This window comes from Ailuropoda melanoleuca, chromosome 4, assembly GCF_002007445.2.
Source record: "Ailuropoda melanoleuca isolate Jingjing chromosome 4, ASM200744v2, whole genome shotgun sequence".
In the NCBI taxonomy this organism is placed as follows: domain Eukaryota; kingdom Metazoa; phylum Chordata; class Mammalia; order Carnivora; family Ursidae; genus Ailuropoda; species Ailuropoda melanoleuca.
The window spans coordinates 12241147-12259221 of record NC_048221.1 but is presented as its reverse complement, the minus strand read 5'-3'; the positions used below and the strand labels follow the sequence as shown (position 1 = coordinate 12259221).

Genomic DNA, 18075 nt, shown 5'->3' with positions numbered 1-18075 from the left:
AGACTGGTGCATGAGTGGATAGTTAGATGGCTGGCTGGATAACTGGGTGAGTGGATGGATGGGTGTGAGATGAGTAGATGGATCAATCAACTGATAGATGAATGGGCGAGCTGATGAATGGCTGGGTGGATAGATGGCTGGAGGGGTGAGTGGATGGAAGATGTCCAGGAGAGGGAAATGGAAAGATGAGTGGTGTGGAGAGAGGGATGGAAAGAAGATAACTAGTGAAAGTATGGATGACTGATGGGTGGATGGAAGGAAGAAAGGAAGGAAGGATGATAGATGGATGATGGATAGACAGAAGGACAGACAGGAGAAGGAAGGAATGTAGGAAGGAAGGGAGGAAGGAAGGAAGGGTGGACGATGGATGGATGGATGGATGATGGATGGACAGAAGGACAGACAAGAAGGAAGGGAGGGAGGGAGCGAAGGAGGGAGGGAAGCAAAACATACAGAGTGAACAAGGCTGTCTTGTCTCTTTGATGTTCTGGTGACCTGGGGAGGGGTGGGGGCGGGGTGGGGGAGGGGGTGGAATCTATGAGTTCCACCAGCCTCTCAGGGGCCCGTCAGGCATCAATTCCTACCTTTTGGACTTACTAGCACGAGCTGGTGAATCACAGAAACTATCTGTAGGCAGTTAGCATCCCCTTGCTCTGGGCTCATTAGCAGTATTTACAACACTAATCTACGGTCCCTGGGGCCCAGAGACAGTAGAGTCAGCATGAGACAGCAAGGGCACACCCTGATGGGACCCTCGGGGCCTCCCTACCAACAGAGGGGAGCCCCAGAGAGCAGCCAGAAACACCTGCCATCCGCCTGCCATCCCCTGTCCACTGCCCTCAGGCACGACGGGGCCTGGCAGGACTTTTGCTGTGTGGGGGGAGACTCACCCTTGTGACAGCCTGTGAGGGTTGCCCGGAGGGGTCCTCCCGGGGGCTGCAGGAATCCCCCGAGGGGTATGAGCACAGGGTGGGGGCACACCCGGAACCAGCTCTGGGCCTGTTGGCACAGCTGTCCCACCAGTGCTGGATGTGAGGCGGCGAAGAAATGGAGTCTGGCCAGGAGTTCTGTATACAGGACGCTCCTCTCTGCAACAAAGTGGACTCAGGTTAAGGGAAGGGCACTCCATCTTCTCCAGACTCCTTCTGTCCTTTCCAAGTATACTCACCCCTATTTCAAGGGCACCAGGTGGTTCCTAGCCCTGTTGGCCAGGCAGTTCCCTCGGCCTGGAACACCTCCTGCCCTCCCCTTCTCATGCTAAATATCTCATTTTGGCTCAAGGGTTATTTCTTTATAGAGCACTCTCCAGCCCAGCCCTCTGATCCACCTGCCGCACTCCCCCAACTCATTAGAGCTGCAATTGACATTGCTTCGTGTGTTTATTCCCTCACTACCCTAGATCTTGATTTTCCCCAAGAACAGGGATGATGTCTGTCTTGCTCATTGTGTTCTTAGCTCCTAGAACATCACAGACACCCAGTAAATTGTAGAGGCTGCTTTTTGGCAAGGGGCTTGAACAATGGAATGCAGAGCAGGAAAGGGGCCCACAGCGACCACTGAGCTGAAGACAGGTCCATCAGGCGAGTCACCACAAACTATCCAGAAGCCCTAGCTGACCAGAGGGCTCCTGACAACCAGGCACAGTTAAAAAAAAAGGCGGGGGGAGGGAATTCCCACATGTCCCATACCGCCTGACCTTTCCCCTTTAAATACAGCTCCTCCCACTCTCTTGGGGCAGACAGCCTCCCCTGTGTGGTCCTGCCCAAAGCTCCCTTGGGGTGTATTCAATAAACTTCCATCTCCTTTGTTCTCGAAACTTGTTTCCTTTGTTCTCGAAACTTCTATCTCCTTTGTTCTGCCTCAGGTGAATTCTTTCACTGTTGGAGCCTGAGCCACCAGCTTCCACCGGATCAACATAGCCCCACACTCCTTCTCAAGATCCTTAATTTAATCAGGCCATTTGCCATATAAAACAAGAGTCACAGCTTCCAGGGATTAGGAAGTGAATATGTCTTCGGAGGGGGGCAGTGTTTTCTGCCTACCACAACAGAGGTATCATCACTATTATGCCAAGTTCATAAAGGGGGAAATTGAGGCCCAGAGAGGTTAAGCAACTTGTGCAAGGTCATACAGCCAGTAAGAGGCAGGAATCTTCCTCGAATGAAGACCAGGGACACTGAGGGCAGGTGGTTCATTGTCCCTGTTGTTGTCTTGTCCTAACTGTGGGGTTTGGGGCAATGGTGATGATGCCCTGTGCCTCGGTTTGCTGGTGGGTGAAATGAGACAAGGTCAGGACCAGGGGCAAGTGCCCCACTCACCATGGCTGCAAAATTTAAGGTGGCACCACAAAACCACCATCCAAATAAATACTATTTTAATGCAGTATTTTTAAAAATCAAAAGTAATGCCCCCCAAACCCATGATGAACAAAATATCAGCTTTTAAAATAAAAATAGGGTCAGAAACAGCACCACACCAAATCATACCAGAGCCTGAGGCAATAGGAGAAATCGGGTGGGCTTTGTGGAGCAGGCTCAAAGTCCTGGAATGTGCTGGAACTCACGTTCACCACTCAAGGTTGGCCAGCTGCGACCTCTGGTGGCAACATTGATTCCTACACTTTCTCATGCAGGGCAAGCCACAGGTTGTCCATCAAGGATTGTTGAAAAGAACATGCCGTGATCCGGGCTTTTAAATCTTCCCTCAAACTGGGCAGTTGTTCCCAAGGCTGTTTTCCTGGTAAATCACTCCCTGTGAGGTTTACAACTGCTGAGCATGAATGCACAAGAAAGGCCAGACTGATGGTGGGCACCAGCGTCTCCCACTTGGGACATACTTTAGTTCAATCCCATATTTTCCGGATGATGGAAGCTGAGGCTCCATGCAGAATTAACTTGTCCAACAAAAAAGCCAAAGAAACAAACAACAACAACAACAACAACAACAGAAATGGCTCGTCCAAGGCCGTTCACCTCAACAATATTGATGCTATCATGTGACAGTATTAGGACCCTTGGATGGCGTCATGGGGACAGGCTCTGCAAGAATTGACCTGTGTATCTTTCCTTGAAGCTCTAGGTAGGGAGGATGACCAGCATGCCCATTTTGCAGATGGAAAGACTGAGGACAGCAAGGTGGAGGGTGGGGTGGGGAGCAAAAGGGACTTGCAAGGTCACACCACCAGTAAGTGGAAAAGCCCGATTTGAATCAACACAGAGGGGCTCAAACTCTGAGTTCTTGGCCAGGACCGGTAGGACTGACAATTTGGCAGGGAGCAAGTGGGTGATGCCCCTGCCGTCACAGAGCTCAGAGTCTGGTGGGGCCCATAGGCGATACAAAAGAAAACCGGCAGAAATAATAATTAAGAGCTAAAACAGATGGAGAAAGGGTGCGGTGCTGGAGAATGCAGGGACTGGGGAGCCGGGGGGGGGGGGTTCAGGTTCAGTGGTAGCTGGACAGGCTTCTCCTAGGAGGAGCATTTGGTTAAGCTCCAAGGGAGCCCCAGAAGGGATATAGGGACTTAAACACCTTTATAAAACTCCTTATAAAACCCTCAAATGAAAACCACATGGGAGTTGTATAATAAAAACCGCCCTGGGGGCCCCTGGGTGGCTCAGTTGGTTAAGCAGCTGCCTTTGGTTGGGGTAATCATCTCTGGTTCCTCAGATGGAGCCCCCCGTCTGGCTCCTTGCTCAGTGGGGAGCCTGGTCTCCTTCTTCCTCTGTACCCACCCCCTACCCCCTGGCTTGTGCTCTGTCTCCCTCTCTCAAATAAATAAATAAAATCTTAAAAAAAAAAAAAAAAGGTACACTGGCCACCTCATACTCATTAGGATGACTATTATTTTTTTTTAAAGATTTTATTTATTTATTTGACAGAGAGAGAGACAGCCAGTGAGAGAGGGAACACAAGCAGGGGGAGTGGGAGAGGAAGAAGCAGGCTCCCAGCGGAGGAGCCTGATGTGGGGCTCGATCCCATAACGCCAGGATCACGCCCTGAGCCAAAGGCAGGCGCTTAACGACTGAGCCACCCAGGCGCCCCAACTATTATTTTTTTTTTTAAAAATCAGAAAATTGGGGCGCCTGGGTGGCTCAGTCAGTGAAGCGTCCGCCTCTTGGTTTTGGCTCAAGTTGTGATCTCAGGGTTGTGAGATCGAGCTCTGCACAGGGCTCCACGCTCAGCATGGAGTCTGCGTGAGATTCTTTCTCCCTCTCTGTTCCTCCCCCGCTCTCTCTCTTTCTCTCTCTCTCTCTCTCAAGTAAGTAAATTTTTAAAAATCCAAAAGAACAAAATCAGAAAATTAAAAGTACTGGTAAGGATGTGGAAAAATTGGAACCCTTGTGCTCTGCTGGTAGGAATGTGAAATGACGCAGCCACTGTGGAAAATGGAATGGTGGTTCCTCAGAACAAAATAATCAGAATTACCATTGGATCTAGCAATTGCATTTGTGGGTGTGTACTCCAAAGAAGTGAAAGCAAGGTCTTGAAAAGGTATTTGTATACCCGTGTTCGCGGTGGCATTATTCACAATGGGCAAAAGGCAGAAACAGCCCATGTGTCCATCAAGGGATGAATGGGCAAACAAAATGTGGTCCATCCCTACCATGCAAGGTTATTCAGCCTTGCAAATGAAGGAAATACAACACGGATGAACCTGGAGGACATCATGGTGAGTGAAAGAAGCCAGTCACAGAAGGGCAAATACGATACAATTCCACTGATACGAGGTCCCTACAGTGGTCAGATTCATAGACACAGAAAGTAGGATGGCGGGTGCCAGGGACTAGAGGTGGGGGTGGGGAGTTGGTGTCTCGCGAGGACAGAGTCTTGGTTTGGAAGATGGAAGAGTTCTGGGGATGGATGGTGGTGATGTTTGCACAACACTGTGCACGTGCTTAATGCCGTTGAGCTGTGCGCTTAAAAATGGTCACAATGGTAGATATTATAGTCTGTGTATTTTACCACAATTTAAAAAATGAAGATAAAAACAGACCAACGAAACACCATCCTGGACAGAACATCAGAGATTCTTCAAGCTCTAGGGCAGAGAGTGGACCAAACCCAGCCCCATGGCTTACCCCAGGAGCTAAAGATGGTTTTTACAGATCAATATTTGCAATGGACAGGGTGGCAGGAAACGCTGACTTTGAACCCCAATTAAGCAAAACATTTTCCCCTAGAGCAAAAACTTTCCTTTCTCTTGAGTAGACTCATGTTAAAAAAAAGTCATGTTCGATTATTATGATTGTATTTTGGATGTTATCAATAAAAAAATATTGTAGGAATGTGTTTTCTCTCTTGTGATATTAAATACTGACATAATTTCCTCAATTTTTGCCTGAGATTTTTCCTTTCTGGCCCTTTCTAGAAAAAAGGTGTGGGGCCAGGGAAGGGAGTGGACACTGCTTGGGTAGTTTTCATTCCAAAGCTCTTCCAGGTTCAATTCAAAATTCTAGAGACCCTGCATGTGTAGACAGGAAAGTTGTGCGGGTTAATGAAAATCCAGCTAGGGGCTCAGTGAGGAGAATGGGCTTCTAGAAGTCAGTGCAGAGTGAAAGCCCCCGGCTGGGCCTACTTACCCATGCCTCGGAGCTCCACAGCCGGGCGGCACAGCTGGAGGGCATCCCGGACCAGGCTGACCTCGGGACAGTCCAGGTGAGGGGCATACAGGTCAAAGTCGTCCAACAAGCCCTCGATGCCCCCAGAGATGCCCCGGCAGGAAATCCAGTTCATGCTGCCTGTGGGGGGAAGGGGGCGTCGTGGGGGCACGTGCCTCCCTCGGGTGCACACTGGGAGGTGGGTTCTCACCTGTCCGTTTCTCTGGGGGTCTCAGCCTCGGCACAGCGGGTGTTCGGGGCCGTGTACTGTAGGGTACTGACAAGCACCCCTGGCCCCCACCCACCAGATGCCCGTAGCGCCTCCCTAGTCATGATAATCAAAAACAGGAACATTGCCCCAAGAGTCCCCTGGGTGCAGAACCACCCTGGGTGGAGAATCACAGGGAGGAACAGATGGCTAGATAGACAGACAAATAGAAAGATGGATGGATAGGTGGATGGGTACACAGGTGACGATAGATGGAGGCATAAAGATGAAAGATGATAGATATGATAGACAGAAAGACAGGGTCTCATTCTAAGTCCACATTTCTCACCTCTGCACTATCAACTAGCACTAGATGCCAGTAGTGCCCCCTCCCCCAGCTGTGACAACCAAAACGTCCCCAGACTTCGCCAGGTGTCCCCTGCTGATGGGGGGGGGCACCGAATGACCCCTGGTGAGAGCCACTGTCTTAGGAGGAGCCAAGGATTCTGGCTTTTGCCCTTTACCCTTGCCAAGCCCCGGGAGGCGGGAGCACAGCGGAGGGCTGGCACCCACTCCCTGTCCTCTGCAACGGGCGCGACTCCTACCCAGAACCTCCTGTTTCAGCTCTTCGATGCGGCCTGAGTGCACCAGGTGATGGGGCAACTCCTTCAGCTTCCGCAGATTTGCCACCGTGTCTGAGAACCACAGGGGCTGAGGGGCCACCTGTAGGGGAGGAGGGGGCTGGCAGTCAGGCTGTGATGACACAGGCTCATTCATTCACTCCACAAACACGGGCCAAGCCGCCACACGCGGGTGACACTGGAGGGGACGGGGACACAATTCCAGACAGAGATGCCCCTTGCCCACCCCAGGCAGGGCCAGGGCAGAGGGAGGAACTTGGCGCTCAGGGAGTCCAAGGGGCATTGGAGCTGGGTCTCAGAGTTTAAGTAGGAGTTTGTCTGGGGAGCCCTATCGGAAAACAGTGGTATTCCCGGGCAAGGGAATGGCATGTGCAAAGGCCTGGGGGGGGTGGGTTCCAGGAGTTCAGGGCGGTTCTGTATGCTCCTGAATGTTGTGATTCTTACCCTGTACCCCGGAATGTTGGGGGTGGGGGGCATATTCTTCATCTGCTGCTCCCCATCCCCCCCATTATGCTCAGAGGCTGAGGGGACATCCTGCTTTCTGTGGGAAGGGAAGGGATGGGAAGGGAAGAAGGGCAGGAGGGCTCCTGGGTGGCAAAGAAGGAAGGATCAAGGTGGTCCTTGCCTGCACAGCAGGGTGGGGCCTGCAGGTTGAGAGCAGGGGTCCCAGACAGACACCTCACCTTACGGTCCAGGTTCAGGGGCTTCCCCACCAGTGGCAGAGTGATGAGTTTCTTGGTGCCCTGGCTCCAGGCCCCCGAGAAGAAGTCAGCCAAGACTCCGTGCCTCTTGGCTCTCTCGGGCCCAGGCAGGTAGCGCTCTTGGACCACCTCGGCCAGCTGCCTGCAGAGAGGGGACATGGGCTTGTGGGCCTGGGGGATAGGGTGAGCTCAGAGGGGGCCACCAGCCTTCCAGGAAGCTGTCCCCAAATGCAGGTCCCTCCTAGACCACCTGTCGGATGCTTGCTGGCTCTGCCGACCACCTGTCCTACTTGTTACCTAATATTCATCTATAAATTGGCCCAACTTCCTTTTTTGCCCTTAAATATATTTAATTTGAAAAGGAACATTTGGAGTCCTCAATAAATTAAACTTCAAATGAGGTACTGCAGGACCCAGCAACTCCATTCCTGGGTATAGACCCGAAAGAATTAAAAAAACAAAAAATGAGACAGGTGTTCAGAAGAAAACTTGTGCTCACGTGCTCACGACAGCACTGACCACAATCCCAAGGAGTGACCCAAGTGTCCATCAGTGGCTAAACAGATAAACAAAATGTGGTCCATCCACGCAATGGGGTATTACTCGGGCGTGAAAAGGAATGAAGCCCTGATTCACACTACATCATGGGTAAACCTTGGAAGCCTTATGCTGAGGAAAGCAGCCCGACACTAACGGCCACATGTTGTGTGATTCCATGTATATGAAACGTCCAGAACAGGCAAGCCCACAGAGACAGAGAGCGGATTCGTGGGTGCCAGGGGCTGGGGGCAGAGAGGTGGGGGGATAGGGAGTGACTGCTGATGGGGACCAGGTGTCCTTTTGTGGGGATGGAATTGTTCTGGAAAGATTTAGAGGTGATGGTTACACAACACTGTGGGTGTACTCAATGTGACTGAATTGCACACTTTAAATGGATGAATTTTATGTTATGGGAATGTGTCCTCAGTTTAAAAAGCAAGTTAGTTGTATCAGAGTCAGTGGTGTGGAACGCCCTGAATGCTGTCCAAAGCGCCCTTGTTTCACTGGGAACGGGGATAAAAGAAGGATCTGGAACGAGGAGAAGCCTGGCCTGATGAGCGAGCCCTCACTCCCGGAAGCCCAGGCAGCATTACCACCATGCCGGACCCACCTGTGGGCGATGGCCAGGAGCGTGAAGCCATCCACGGGCCGCCGGGCCAAACAGTGGCCCAGATCCCGGCGCAGCCTCACCCACAGCAGGGGTGGGAAACGCAACAGCTCCTTGCTGGGCGGGCTCCAGTCCTGGTACACCACCTGCAGGACCTCGTCGTCCAAGGACAGGACGTCCTTCAGCTCTGCCTCCGAGAGCCCATGCCTGTGGGGAGGAGGGACGGGCGCTGGGACACGCTGTGTCTCCTGTGGTTGGGGGGTGCAGATGCCCAGGGACAGGGAGATGTGGCCAAGAGCACAGCATCCCGCCCATCACCAAAGGGTCCACCCCAAGGGTCTGCATTTGGACGCTGCCCAGCAGGGACCAATGCCCGGCTGCAGCCATGCCCATTGAGTAAGACCTTCCTGCTCTTTCCTGCTGCACACACACCCGCAGGGCCATGAACCAGCCTCTCCCCAGCCTCACGTGAGTCAGGCAGCATAGAGAGGGAGACAGGGGGTGATTTGGAAAAATAATGCAGAAATCAACCATGCCCACCTTGGCCTCGCCCTTGGTTCCAGGCCCCAGAAAGGACAGAGTGAGAGAAGGGAAGCGGCCCTAAAGGGAATGAGTGATGGAGTTTCGGTGCCGGATCGCAAGGGACTTCCTAATACCTGACAGCATCAAATTGGAAAAACTGGAATTGCCTGCACATTTCATCCGGGGTGGACAGCAATCAGAGCGCCCTTTGCAGCAAGGGAAAGAGGGAGGCTGGCTTCAGTGGGCAACCTGCATGTGTGTGTGTTTAACTCTCTGATGTGGATCGAAATCTTCATTTTGATCAGAACACCTGCCACATATACAGCACACCTGCTCGCTTCGTGTTTTCCAGTGTATAACACGGTGGGTGTCCCCTGGGGTCTCTTCTGCAAGATCAATCATCTTGGACAATCCCAGCTACAAAATAACAGTTTTCTCCAAACCAGAATTCCTGGGAGCCACCCCTCGGGGGTCCATTTGATAGCACCCCTGTGTGGTCCTGTGCCTTCGCAGAAACCCCCTCCTTCAGAATAGTAGCTTCTTTCCCACTCTTTGACACCCCCTCAGTACACATCAAGCCTGGGGCCCCTCCTTTCAGGCTCAGGTTCAATGGCTCGTCCCACCTGATCAGGATGGAACAACTCGGCAGGTGTGCATCGTGTCTCTGCACAGGGCCCTCTGGGGAGGGGCCGGGCCAGTCCATTCATTCTCAGAGAAGCAGACGCCAGGTCCTGGGCGGTCAATGGCTCATCAACAAACCACTGGCATGTTTGTTTAACCATTACTCATGGAGTGATGGCTTTGCACAAGGCACCATGCTACTCCTGAGCGACAGAGAGCTTCCACCCCCCCCTCAAAGCTTATCTTCTCATCCACAGAGCCAGGTAGGAAGTAACAGGAAAAGAGCACACAGAAGTTGGGTAACACCAATGGCTGGGAAGAAGGTAAATCACGTCACATGAAAAAGAGCCACAAGGTGGGGGCGGGGAGAGAGATAGTTCTTGGAGGAGGTGGGTCCCTCTGAGAAGGTGTCACCGCAGCTGGGATTGGGTGGAAGGGAAGGGGCTGGCGTGAGATCTGGGGCCAGGGTGCTCCAGGCACGGGGTGGAAGACAGCCAGGTCCAGTCGGCCTTGGTAAGGCGGCTGGATACTTTTCTCAAAGCGGGAAGTCACTGGAAGGGTTAATCAGGGCAGGAACTGAATCTGATTTATTATTTTAAAATCTCCCTCTGGACAGGTGTGCAAACCACAACTTGCACACACATGTTCAGAGCGGCATAATTCACAATAGCTGGTGGAAACAGTCCAAACGTCCATGCACGGGTGCGCGGAGGAGCAAAATGTCGTCGCTACGGACTCAGTGTGTGTCTCTCCCAAAGCCAAAGGTTGAAGTCCTAATCCCCAAGGTGATGGTATTAGGAGGTGGGGCCTCTGGGAGGTGGCGAGGTCATCACAGTGGAACCCCATGCGTGGGCTTAGGACGCCACAGAGCTCCCTTATCCCTTCTATCACGTGAGGACGTAGCAAAAAGATGCCCATTTATGAACCAGGGAGCCAGCTCTCACCAGATGCTGTATCTGCTGGCACCTTGACCTTGGACTCCCCAGCCTTCCAGAACTGTGAGAAATAAATTGTTTCTAAGCCACCCACTCTATGGCGTTTTTGTTACAGCAGCTCAAATGGACCAAGACAGGGGTGTATCCATACAATGGAATATTCTTTGGCCATAGAAAGAAACAAAGTACGGACACACACTGCAACACAGATGAGCCTTGAAAACAGTACGCTCAGTGAAAGATCCGTCACAAAAGACCACACAGTGTATGATTCCATTTACTTGACACGTTCAGAGCGTGGGATACAGAAAGCCACAAGGTAGACGAATGGTTGCCAGGTGCTGGATAGAGAAGTGGGGGAAGGCACAAGGTGTGCTCCTCCCGGCTTTGCTCAGCCTCGCACTGCTGACATTTGGGGTCGGATCACTCTTGGTGGGGACTGTTCTGTGCATTGCAGGGATTTTAGTAGCATCCCTGGTCTCCGCTCACTAGATGCCAGCAACATCACCCCCAAGCTGTGACAACCAAAAATGTCCCTGGATGTGGCCAAGGGTCCCCTGCGGGCAGAATCTCCCCAGGCAAGAACCACAGGCCTAGAAGGACCTAGATCTGCTCTGAGAGCTGGGCTCTCCACCATCACAGCACATTAACTGCGTGGGGGAAGCATGATGTGTTTTCCTGGAACAAGAGGTACAGGTTCCCTCTCTAAACCACCTGCCCTGCCAGTCCCTGGACGGTTGGTCCGACCTTCCCGTCCCCCCCACCCAATCATTGTGAGGCCCTCGGCTTTACTAATTGGACCAGACGCGGGACCGAGAAGGTCAATTATTTTTGCCACCCCTGACTTTGGAATCAGGACTCAAGAAGGAGCCAGTGGGATGGTGCCAGGTCTCTGAAATGGGACCTAATGATGCCAGTAGAAGCTCGAGGCAAGTGGAACAAAGGAAGAGTCCAGAACAGAAGCCAATGGGCAGAGAGGACCCAGAGGGCCAGGGGATGAGAAACTGTTCTGATTCTCGTGGCTTTCTGGTTCCCATGACAACCCTGCCTCCTCCATGTAGACTGTATCAGGTTGGCCTGATGGCCCACCCCTTCACCCAGAACATCCCCCAGTCCGTCTTTGTACTCTTAGAGAACCCAGGCTCAGCCTCCACTCTGGGGGCACCAGTCACAAAATCTGGGGTATGGCATGAGATCAGGCCTATTGCCCCCCTGGAGTTGGCCAGTGGGTAGGTGGTCCTGGATCCCTTGAGCTCTTCCCAGGCCTTGGCATAAAGCCCTTACTTCTTATGCAATCCTGTAAATGGGATTCTGTGTCTGGCAAACAAACAAACAAACAAACAAAAAGCCACCCTTACTGGTCTGATCACCATCCTCTTGATTGATGGGGGCAAAAGACAAAGGTCTAGAAAAAAAACCTGCCCCTGAAACTGAAAAGAGGCAAAACCAGCTTGTCCAGCATTTCTGATGGTGGGCTTGAGTGTTGGCTTTGTTGCCGCGTGTCTGCTAATTGGCCTTCGCCCCGCCCTCCCAGGGGTCCGGAGTCTGGCTGCCGGCAGCGGGATGGACACACTCCCCTCTCCTGCTCCTTATTTCTGACTCGTCTCTGTCTCTACCCGGCATCTCAGAGCAGCAGCTCCTGACAATCACGTGTGCGGTGTGCAGCCCTGAGACTTTCTCTGGGCCGAGCAGCCAGATGTAAGCATTCAGTCCTTCAAGCTCTAGAAACACATTGAAATTGGATTTTCCTATTTGATTTTTTGCTGATTCCCACGCAACAAGCTTGGGCCGAAGTGTCCATGCATGCCGGTGGTCAGTCCTTCAGGGTAACTGGCTTTAAAAAGGTTTTTCTGAGATCTCTCTATAATATTGCCTATTAAATACAGAGGCGAGCTTGCAGATTTACAACGGGGAAAAAAAATCTGTGCCCGAGAAGGGCTGAGCATCCCTCAGGTTCAACCTGATGTGATCACGAGGAAACATTAGACCAACCCAGATGGAGGGACATTCTATAAACTGCTCCCCCCAGCCCGGGTGTGGTCCCCTGTACCAGCAGCAACAGCATTGTTGGGGGGGGGGACATGGGATTACTGGCCCCACCCCAGACCTGCTGAATCAAATTCTTTATGCAAAAACAAGACCCGAGATAAGCATCCCCATTGAGGGTTGAGAAGCACTCATCTCATCGACCAAATAACTGGCCTGGACTCTTCAAAAGGACAAAACCAGATGGTGGAATGTTCCAAATTAAAGGAGACCCAAGCAACTTGACAACTAAACGTGACATGCTATCCTGGTTTGGATCCTGGATTGGGGACAAAGAGGGGGGCAGTGGCTGCAAAGGATGTTTTTGAGACAATCGGCAAATTTTCACTGTAAACTGTGCTTTAAAAAATATTATTGCATCTGTGATGTGTTTCCTGAATTTTGTCATTGTCCTGTAGTGACATGGGGTTCCGATTGTCCTTGCTCTCAGGAAACATGTGATGTATTTAAGGGTAAAGGGGAATAATGCCTGTAATGAATTTGCAAAAGAAAGAAAGAAAACCAGAGGGGGTTAGGGAGGGAGGGAGAGAGAAAGCTAACGGCCAATCAGGGATTCTGGGGGAAGGGTGTATGGCAGTGGTTCTCAGCTGGGGCTACTCTGCATGCAGGGCACTCTTGGCAATATTCTGAGGCAGTGTTTGGTGTCACAGCTCAGGGGTACTACTAGTATCCAGGGTCAAGGCCGGGAACGCTGCTTGACAGCCTACAGTGCATAGGACAGCCCCCTAGGACAGTGATGTGGCCCCCGGTATCAGCAGTGCCCAGCCTGAGAACCCGTGCTGTGTGGGCCAGTCTTTGCAGTAGTTTTGTACTATGGGAATTCCTCCACTAGTCTATAATTTCAAAGTATTTATTTTTTTTAAGATTTTATTTATTTGAGAGAGAGAGAGAGAGCAAGAGAGAGCATGAGCAGGGGGAGGGGCAGAGGGAGAGGCAGAAGCAGGGAGCAGGGAGCCGGATTCCAGGCTTGATCCCAGGACCCTGGGATCATGACCTGAGCCGAAGGCAGACGCTTAACCCACTGAGCCAACCGGACGCCCCTCAAAGTATTTCAAAGTAAAAATTGTACAAAAGAAATACCACCGGCAGGCCCATAGAGACAGGAAGCAGGCTGGGGGCCACCAAGGGCTGGGGGTGGCGAGTGGCTGCTAATGGGGATGGGGTTTCCCTTTGGGGTGATGGGAATGTTCTGGAGATGGGCAGCGGTCGCACTGTGAATGTCCCCAATGTCACTGAACCATACACTTTGAAAGATCGAACTTTATGATACATGAATTGCGTTGGGTTGAATAGCGTCCCCCAAAGGTCATGCCCACCTGGAGCCGAGGAAGGTGACCTTATTTGAAAACATTCTTGAGAGGAGCCATCAGTGTATGATGAGGTCATTCTAGATCTGAGTGGGCCCTGAAGAGGGAAACTGGGCCAGGAAGGCCGGCAGGGAGGAGGCCACGAGATGGGCAGAGGCAGCGGCGGGAGGGATGTGTCTACAGGCCAAGGGTGGCTGGCAACACCAGAAACTAAGAGAAAAGCCTAGACCAGCTTCTCCCCTAGTGCCCTCAGGGGGATCGTGGCCCTGTCAATGCCTTGGCTTCAGACTCTGGCCTACAGAGCTGTGAGAGAAGACATTTCTGTTCTGAGTCCTGAGGGGCGAGTGCATGAATTCTGTCTCAACTACAAGGAGGGTGTAGACAACAGAGACTTACCGGGAAGACACGATGTAGCCCAGCACGTGGGCCACCAGGAGCTGCCCGTGTGTCTGCTCCAGCCGGGCACACAGTTGGTGCATTGCTTCCCTAGCGGTGGAGGCCAGAGGGGCAGGTATGGTGAAGGAGGCCCATTTCCGGGCCTCCTCGAAGGCCAGCCTCAGCCGTCCCGGGTGCCCACACTCTGGGAGGCTGGCCCAGAGCAGATCCCTCTGCTCTGGGCTCAGCGTCCTCCTCGAGGATGCCAGCAGGAGCTGGATCATCTCTTGCCCTTGGTTTCCAGAGAGGGGCTTCACCTCCCAGTAGGCCTCTGGGTCTGTCAGCGTCTGTCGCATGGTGTCGAGAACCCCCTGCCACCCTGAGCAGACTGAGAGGATGAGGTGGACCCTCGGAGGGCATTTGGGAGGCAGCCAGGGGACCCTGCGGGCGCGGCGGACGGAATCCACATCATCCACGGAGTCCAACAGGATCACCAGGGACTCGAAGTTTCGGCAGGAGACAGTGTGGAGGAGGGTGTGGAAGAACTGGACCACCCTGGCGTGGGCCTCCAGGACCTGGGCCGGGGGCAGGGGCAGCCCGTAGGCCAGGCAGAGCTGGAAGCAGATGCTCTGGAGGAGGCCCCGGGCGTTGGTGCTCATCTGGGACGTCCCCAGAAGCCGCAGGACGGTCACCGTCTTGCGGCCAAGCAGTCCCGGTATCTGCTCCGCCAGCTTGCACATCAGAGCTGTCTTTCCAATGCCTGGGGGCCCAAAAAGCACCAGGGGTGAGTGCGGCCGCCCGTCGCTCTGCCGGAGCCGCTGCCCCAGCTGGGCCAGGAGCTCCTGGCGCCCGCAGAAGATCCGGGTGGCTTCGGCGCTCAGCCCCAGGTGGTGGCGGATCTCCTGGTAGAGCCACGCCAGCTCCTGCCGGCCCGCCTCCAGCTCCTGGAGGTGCTCAAGGACCTGGTGGTTAGCCCTGGCCACAAACTGCTCCCCCAGCTCCTTCAGGTACCGAGCATGAGCCTTGTTTTTGGGGTTCACCAGGTCTCGGCTCCATGGCAGGTGGTGAGCCTTGAGGACTCCGGGTTGCACGTCGGCAATGCGTCCCTTGAGGCCACTGAGAAGGTTCTGGGCATCCGTGTCCAGGCAGCCGTCTGCGAGCCGGTCCACCATCTTGAGGGCGCAGTCTTCCAGGATGTGTTTGTTGAGGTCTTGGATCTCTCTCAAGAAGATGGTCGCCCCCTGGTCTCCGTCTGTCAAGCTCAGCAGGCCCCGGTCTATCTCCCATTCAATGACTGAAAAAGTGGGGGAAATGGGAAGAGAGTGTGGTCATCATTGTGTGATCAGCTGGCCCAGGTGGGGACACTTGAGAAACATATTTGGCAGGTGCGGACATTGATTCTCCTGCTTAGTGTGAGCTGGAGTCACCTGGCATAACCATAGACAATATGCAAACTAATGCACTCACCTGTGTTCCAATAAAACTTTATTCACAAAAACAAGCAGTGGGCCAGATTTGGCCAGAGGACTAAAGTTTGCCAGAGTCTCCTGGGGGCTCAAAACACCCATATGGGTGGGCTCTGCCTCCAGGAGTTCTGATTCAGGAGGTCTGGGTGGGGCCCCTGGGTTTGCATTTCCAAAAAGCTCCCAGGTGATGCTGACGCTGCTGGGCCGGGGCGGGGCCAAGAATAGCACTGATTTAGTCATTATTAATCAAAGAAACCTTGGTATAGGCAGCACAGGGATTCGATGTGAGAAGTAGCCCCATCATAAAACAATACCATCAGATGCAAAAAGTTAAATATGGAGTTTCTATAGGAATTCCACTTCTAGGTATGAACCCAAAAGAGCTGAAAACATAGGCAAACAGATACATGTGCACCCATGTTGACAGCAGTATCATCCACAGTAGCTTGAAGGTGGAAACAATCCAAGGGTCCATCAAATGGTGAATGCACAGACACAATGTGATCCATCCATACAACTGAATAGTACTCAGCTATAAAAAGGAATGAAGCCCTGATTCATGCTACAGCATGGATGAACCTTGAAAACATCGTGCTGAGTTAAAGAAGCCAGACACAAAAGGCCCCACACTGTCTGATTCCATGTACGCAAAATGTTTAGAACAGGCAAACCCATACAGACAGAAAGCAGACTGGTAGTTGCCGGGGGCTGAGGGTTGGGGGAAGGGGATGGGGAGTGACCGTTAATGAATATGGAATTTCTTTGGGGGTGAGGGAAATGTTCTGGAACTAGATAGAGGTGGTGATTGCACAACATTGTGAATGCACTAAATGTCAGCGAATCTTTCACTTTACAAAGGTTAATTTCATGCCATGTGAATTTCACTTCAGTTTAAAAAAAAAACAATGTTGTCAATTTTGGGTGCCTCTGTCATCACATAGTCATTCAACAAACACTTGTGCCAGCCTCTGCTCTCCATACTGGGATGTCTAGCAGTGAGAAAAATGCCCAAAGGTCCCTGTTGCCTTTGTGGAATGGTTATTCCAGTCGTAGTGAAAAAATGGACACATAAATGGACAAACGGCAGAAAAGAATATCTGTCCATCCTGGGTGGAGTAGGGCAGGAAGGGCATTTGAGGCCACGGAAAGCTGCTGCAAATGTTTGGGGGCCAGGGAGAAAATTTTTAATGAGTCTGGAGGCTGAGAGCAAGGGTCAGCGTGCTTTTCTGTAAAGGGTCAGGTAATAAATATTTCAGGCTTCACGGGTCGAATGGCCTTCGTTACAACTATTCAACTCTGCTGTTGTAGTGTGAAAACAGCCATAGATAACATGCGAGTTAGTATGTCAAGTGTGTTCCAATAAAACTTTATTCATGAAAACAAGTGGTGGGCCGAATTTTGCCTTTGGGCCATGGTTGGCTGACCCCTGGCCCAGAGCACACAGCAGCTGCCCTGAGGACCTGTATTTTCCAGAGCCAAGAGCAGACACTGATTTCTCCTCGGAGGCCACTGTTTTGAAATAGCAGTCAGACCTGAGGAGTTATTTTTTTAAGCTGCCCTGGGCTCAGCAGAGGCTCCCAGGTCTCTGGAGCTGAGCAAGTCAGGCCCTTGGAGACAGGATTCAATCTCAGAGCCAGAGATAGGAGCCACTCAAAAGCCCTCCTTGGAGTGACACCCCCTCAGGCCCTCGAATGGAAGTCAGGGATAAAGGCAACTAACAGTCCTGAAACGGGATCCTTCTGGGACACATCTCAGCAAGAATCAATGTCAGACCACCTGCTCTGGCACCAGCAGGCTGTGTGACCTTGGTCACATCACTGTGTCTCTCTGAATTTGTTTCCTCTCCCATAACATGGCTGTATTAGTTTAACCTTATTTTTTTTTAAAGATTTTATTTATTTATTTGTCAGAGAGAGAGAGCACAAGCAGGCCAAGCGGCAGGCAGAAGGAGAAGCAGGCTCCCCGCTGAGCTGGGAGCCCAATGCAGGACTCGATCCTAGGACTCTGAGATCATGACCTGAGCCAAAAGCAGACGCCCCACCGACTGAGCCACCCCGGCGCCCCTGTACTAGTTTACCCTTGATGGGGCTACCGGCAGGATCTTCTATGAAACAGCACTTGTGAAAAGCTGAGCTCGTTATGCCAAAGGAACAAAGCCAATCTCCAAAGGTTGTAGACTGTGCGATCCCGTTCTATAACACCATTGAAATAACAAATGATAGAGATGGAGATGGATTACTGGTTGCCAGGGACTGGGGACTGAGGGCAGGGCCAGGCGGGACTCTAAAGGGGTAGTGGGAAGGACCTACACAGTGAGGAAATAGTCCCGTGTACGGACTGTGGCAGTTATTCAAAGCTACACAGGTGTTCAAATTTCTTAGTGTGAAATACACATGTGCACGTGCACACGCGCAAATGCATGTCTGGAAAAGTGGTGCTTCGTCAGGGGTGCCTGGGTGGCTCGGTCGTTAAGCATCTGCCTTAGGCTCAGGTCGTGATCCCGGGGTCC

General features: G+C 52.3%; 1 protein-coding gene across 5 annotated transcripts in view; it reads right to left on the bottom strand.

The window, feature by feature from the left end:
• The window catches only part of NWD1 (NACHT and WD repeat domain containing 1), a 62478-nt gene that overhangs the window by 28434 nt on the left and 15969 nt on the right, over positions 1 to 18075 (bottom strand). For all 5 annotated transcript variants that reach the window (XM_019797100.2, XM_034657995.1, XM_002912710.4 and 2 more), the window contains 6 exons: positions 14122 to 15394; positions 8298 to 8501; positions 7130 to 7289; positions 6411 to 6528; positions 5580 to 5738; positions 891 to 1088 (listed from right to left, as the gene is read on the bottom strand). In XM_019797100.2, coding sequence (XP_019652659.1) covers positions 891 to 1088; positions 5580 to 5738; positions 6411 to 6528; positions 7130 to 7289; positions 8298 to 8501; positions 14122 to 15394 — 2112 coding nt within the window. The remainder of the gene's footprint in view (positions 1 to 890; positions 1089 to 5579; positions 5739 to 6410; positions 6529 to 7129; positions 7290 to 8297; positions 8502 to 14121; positions 15395 to 18075) is intronic.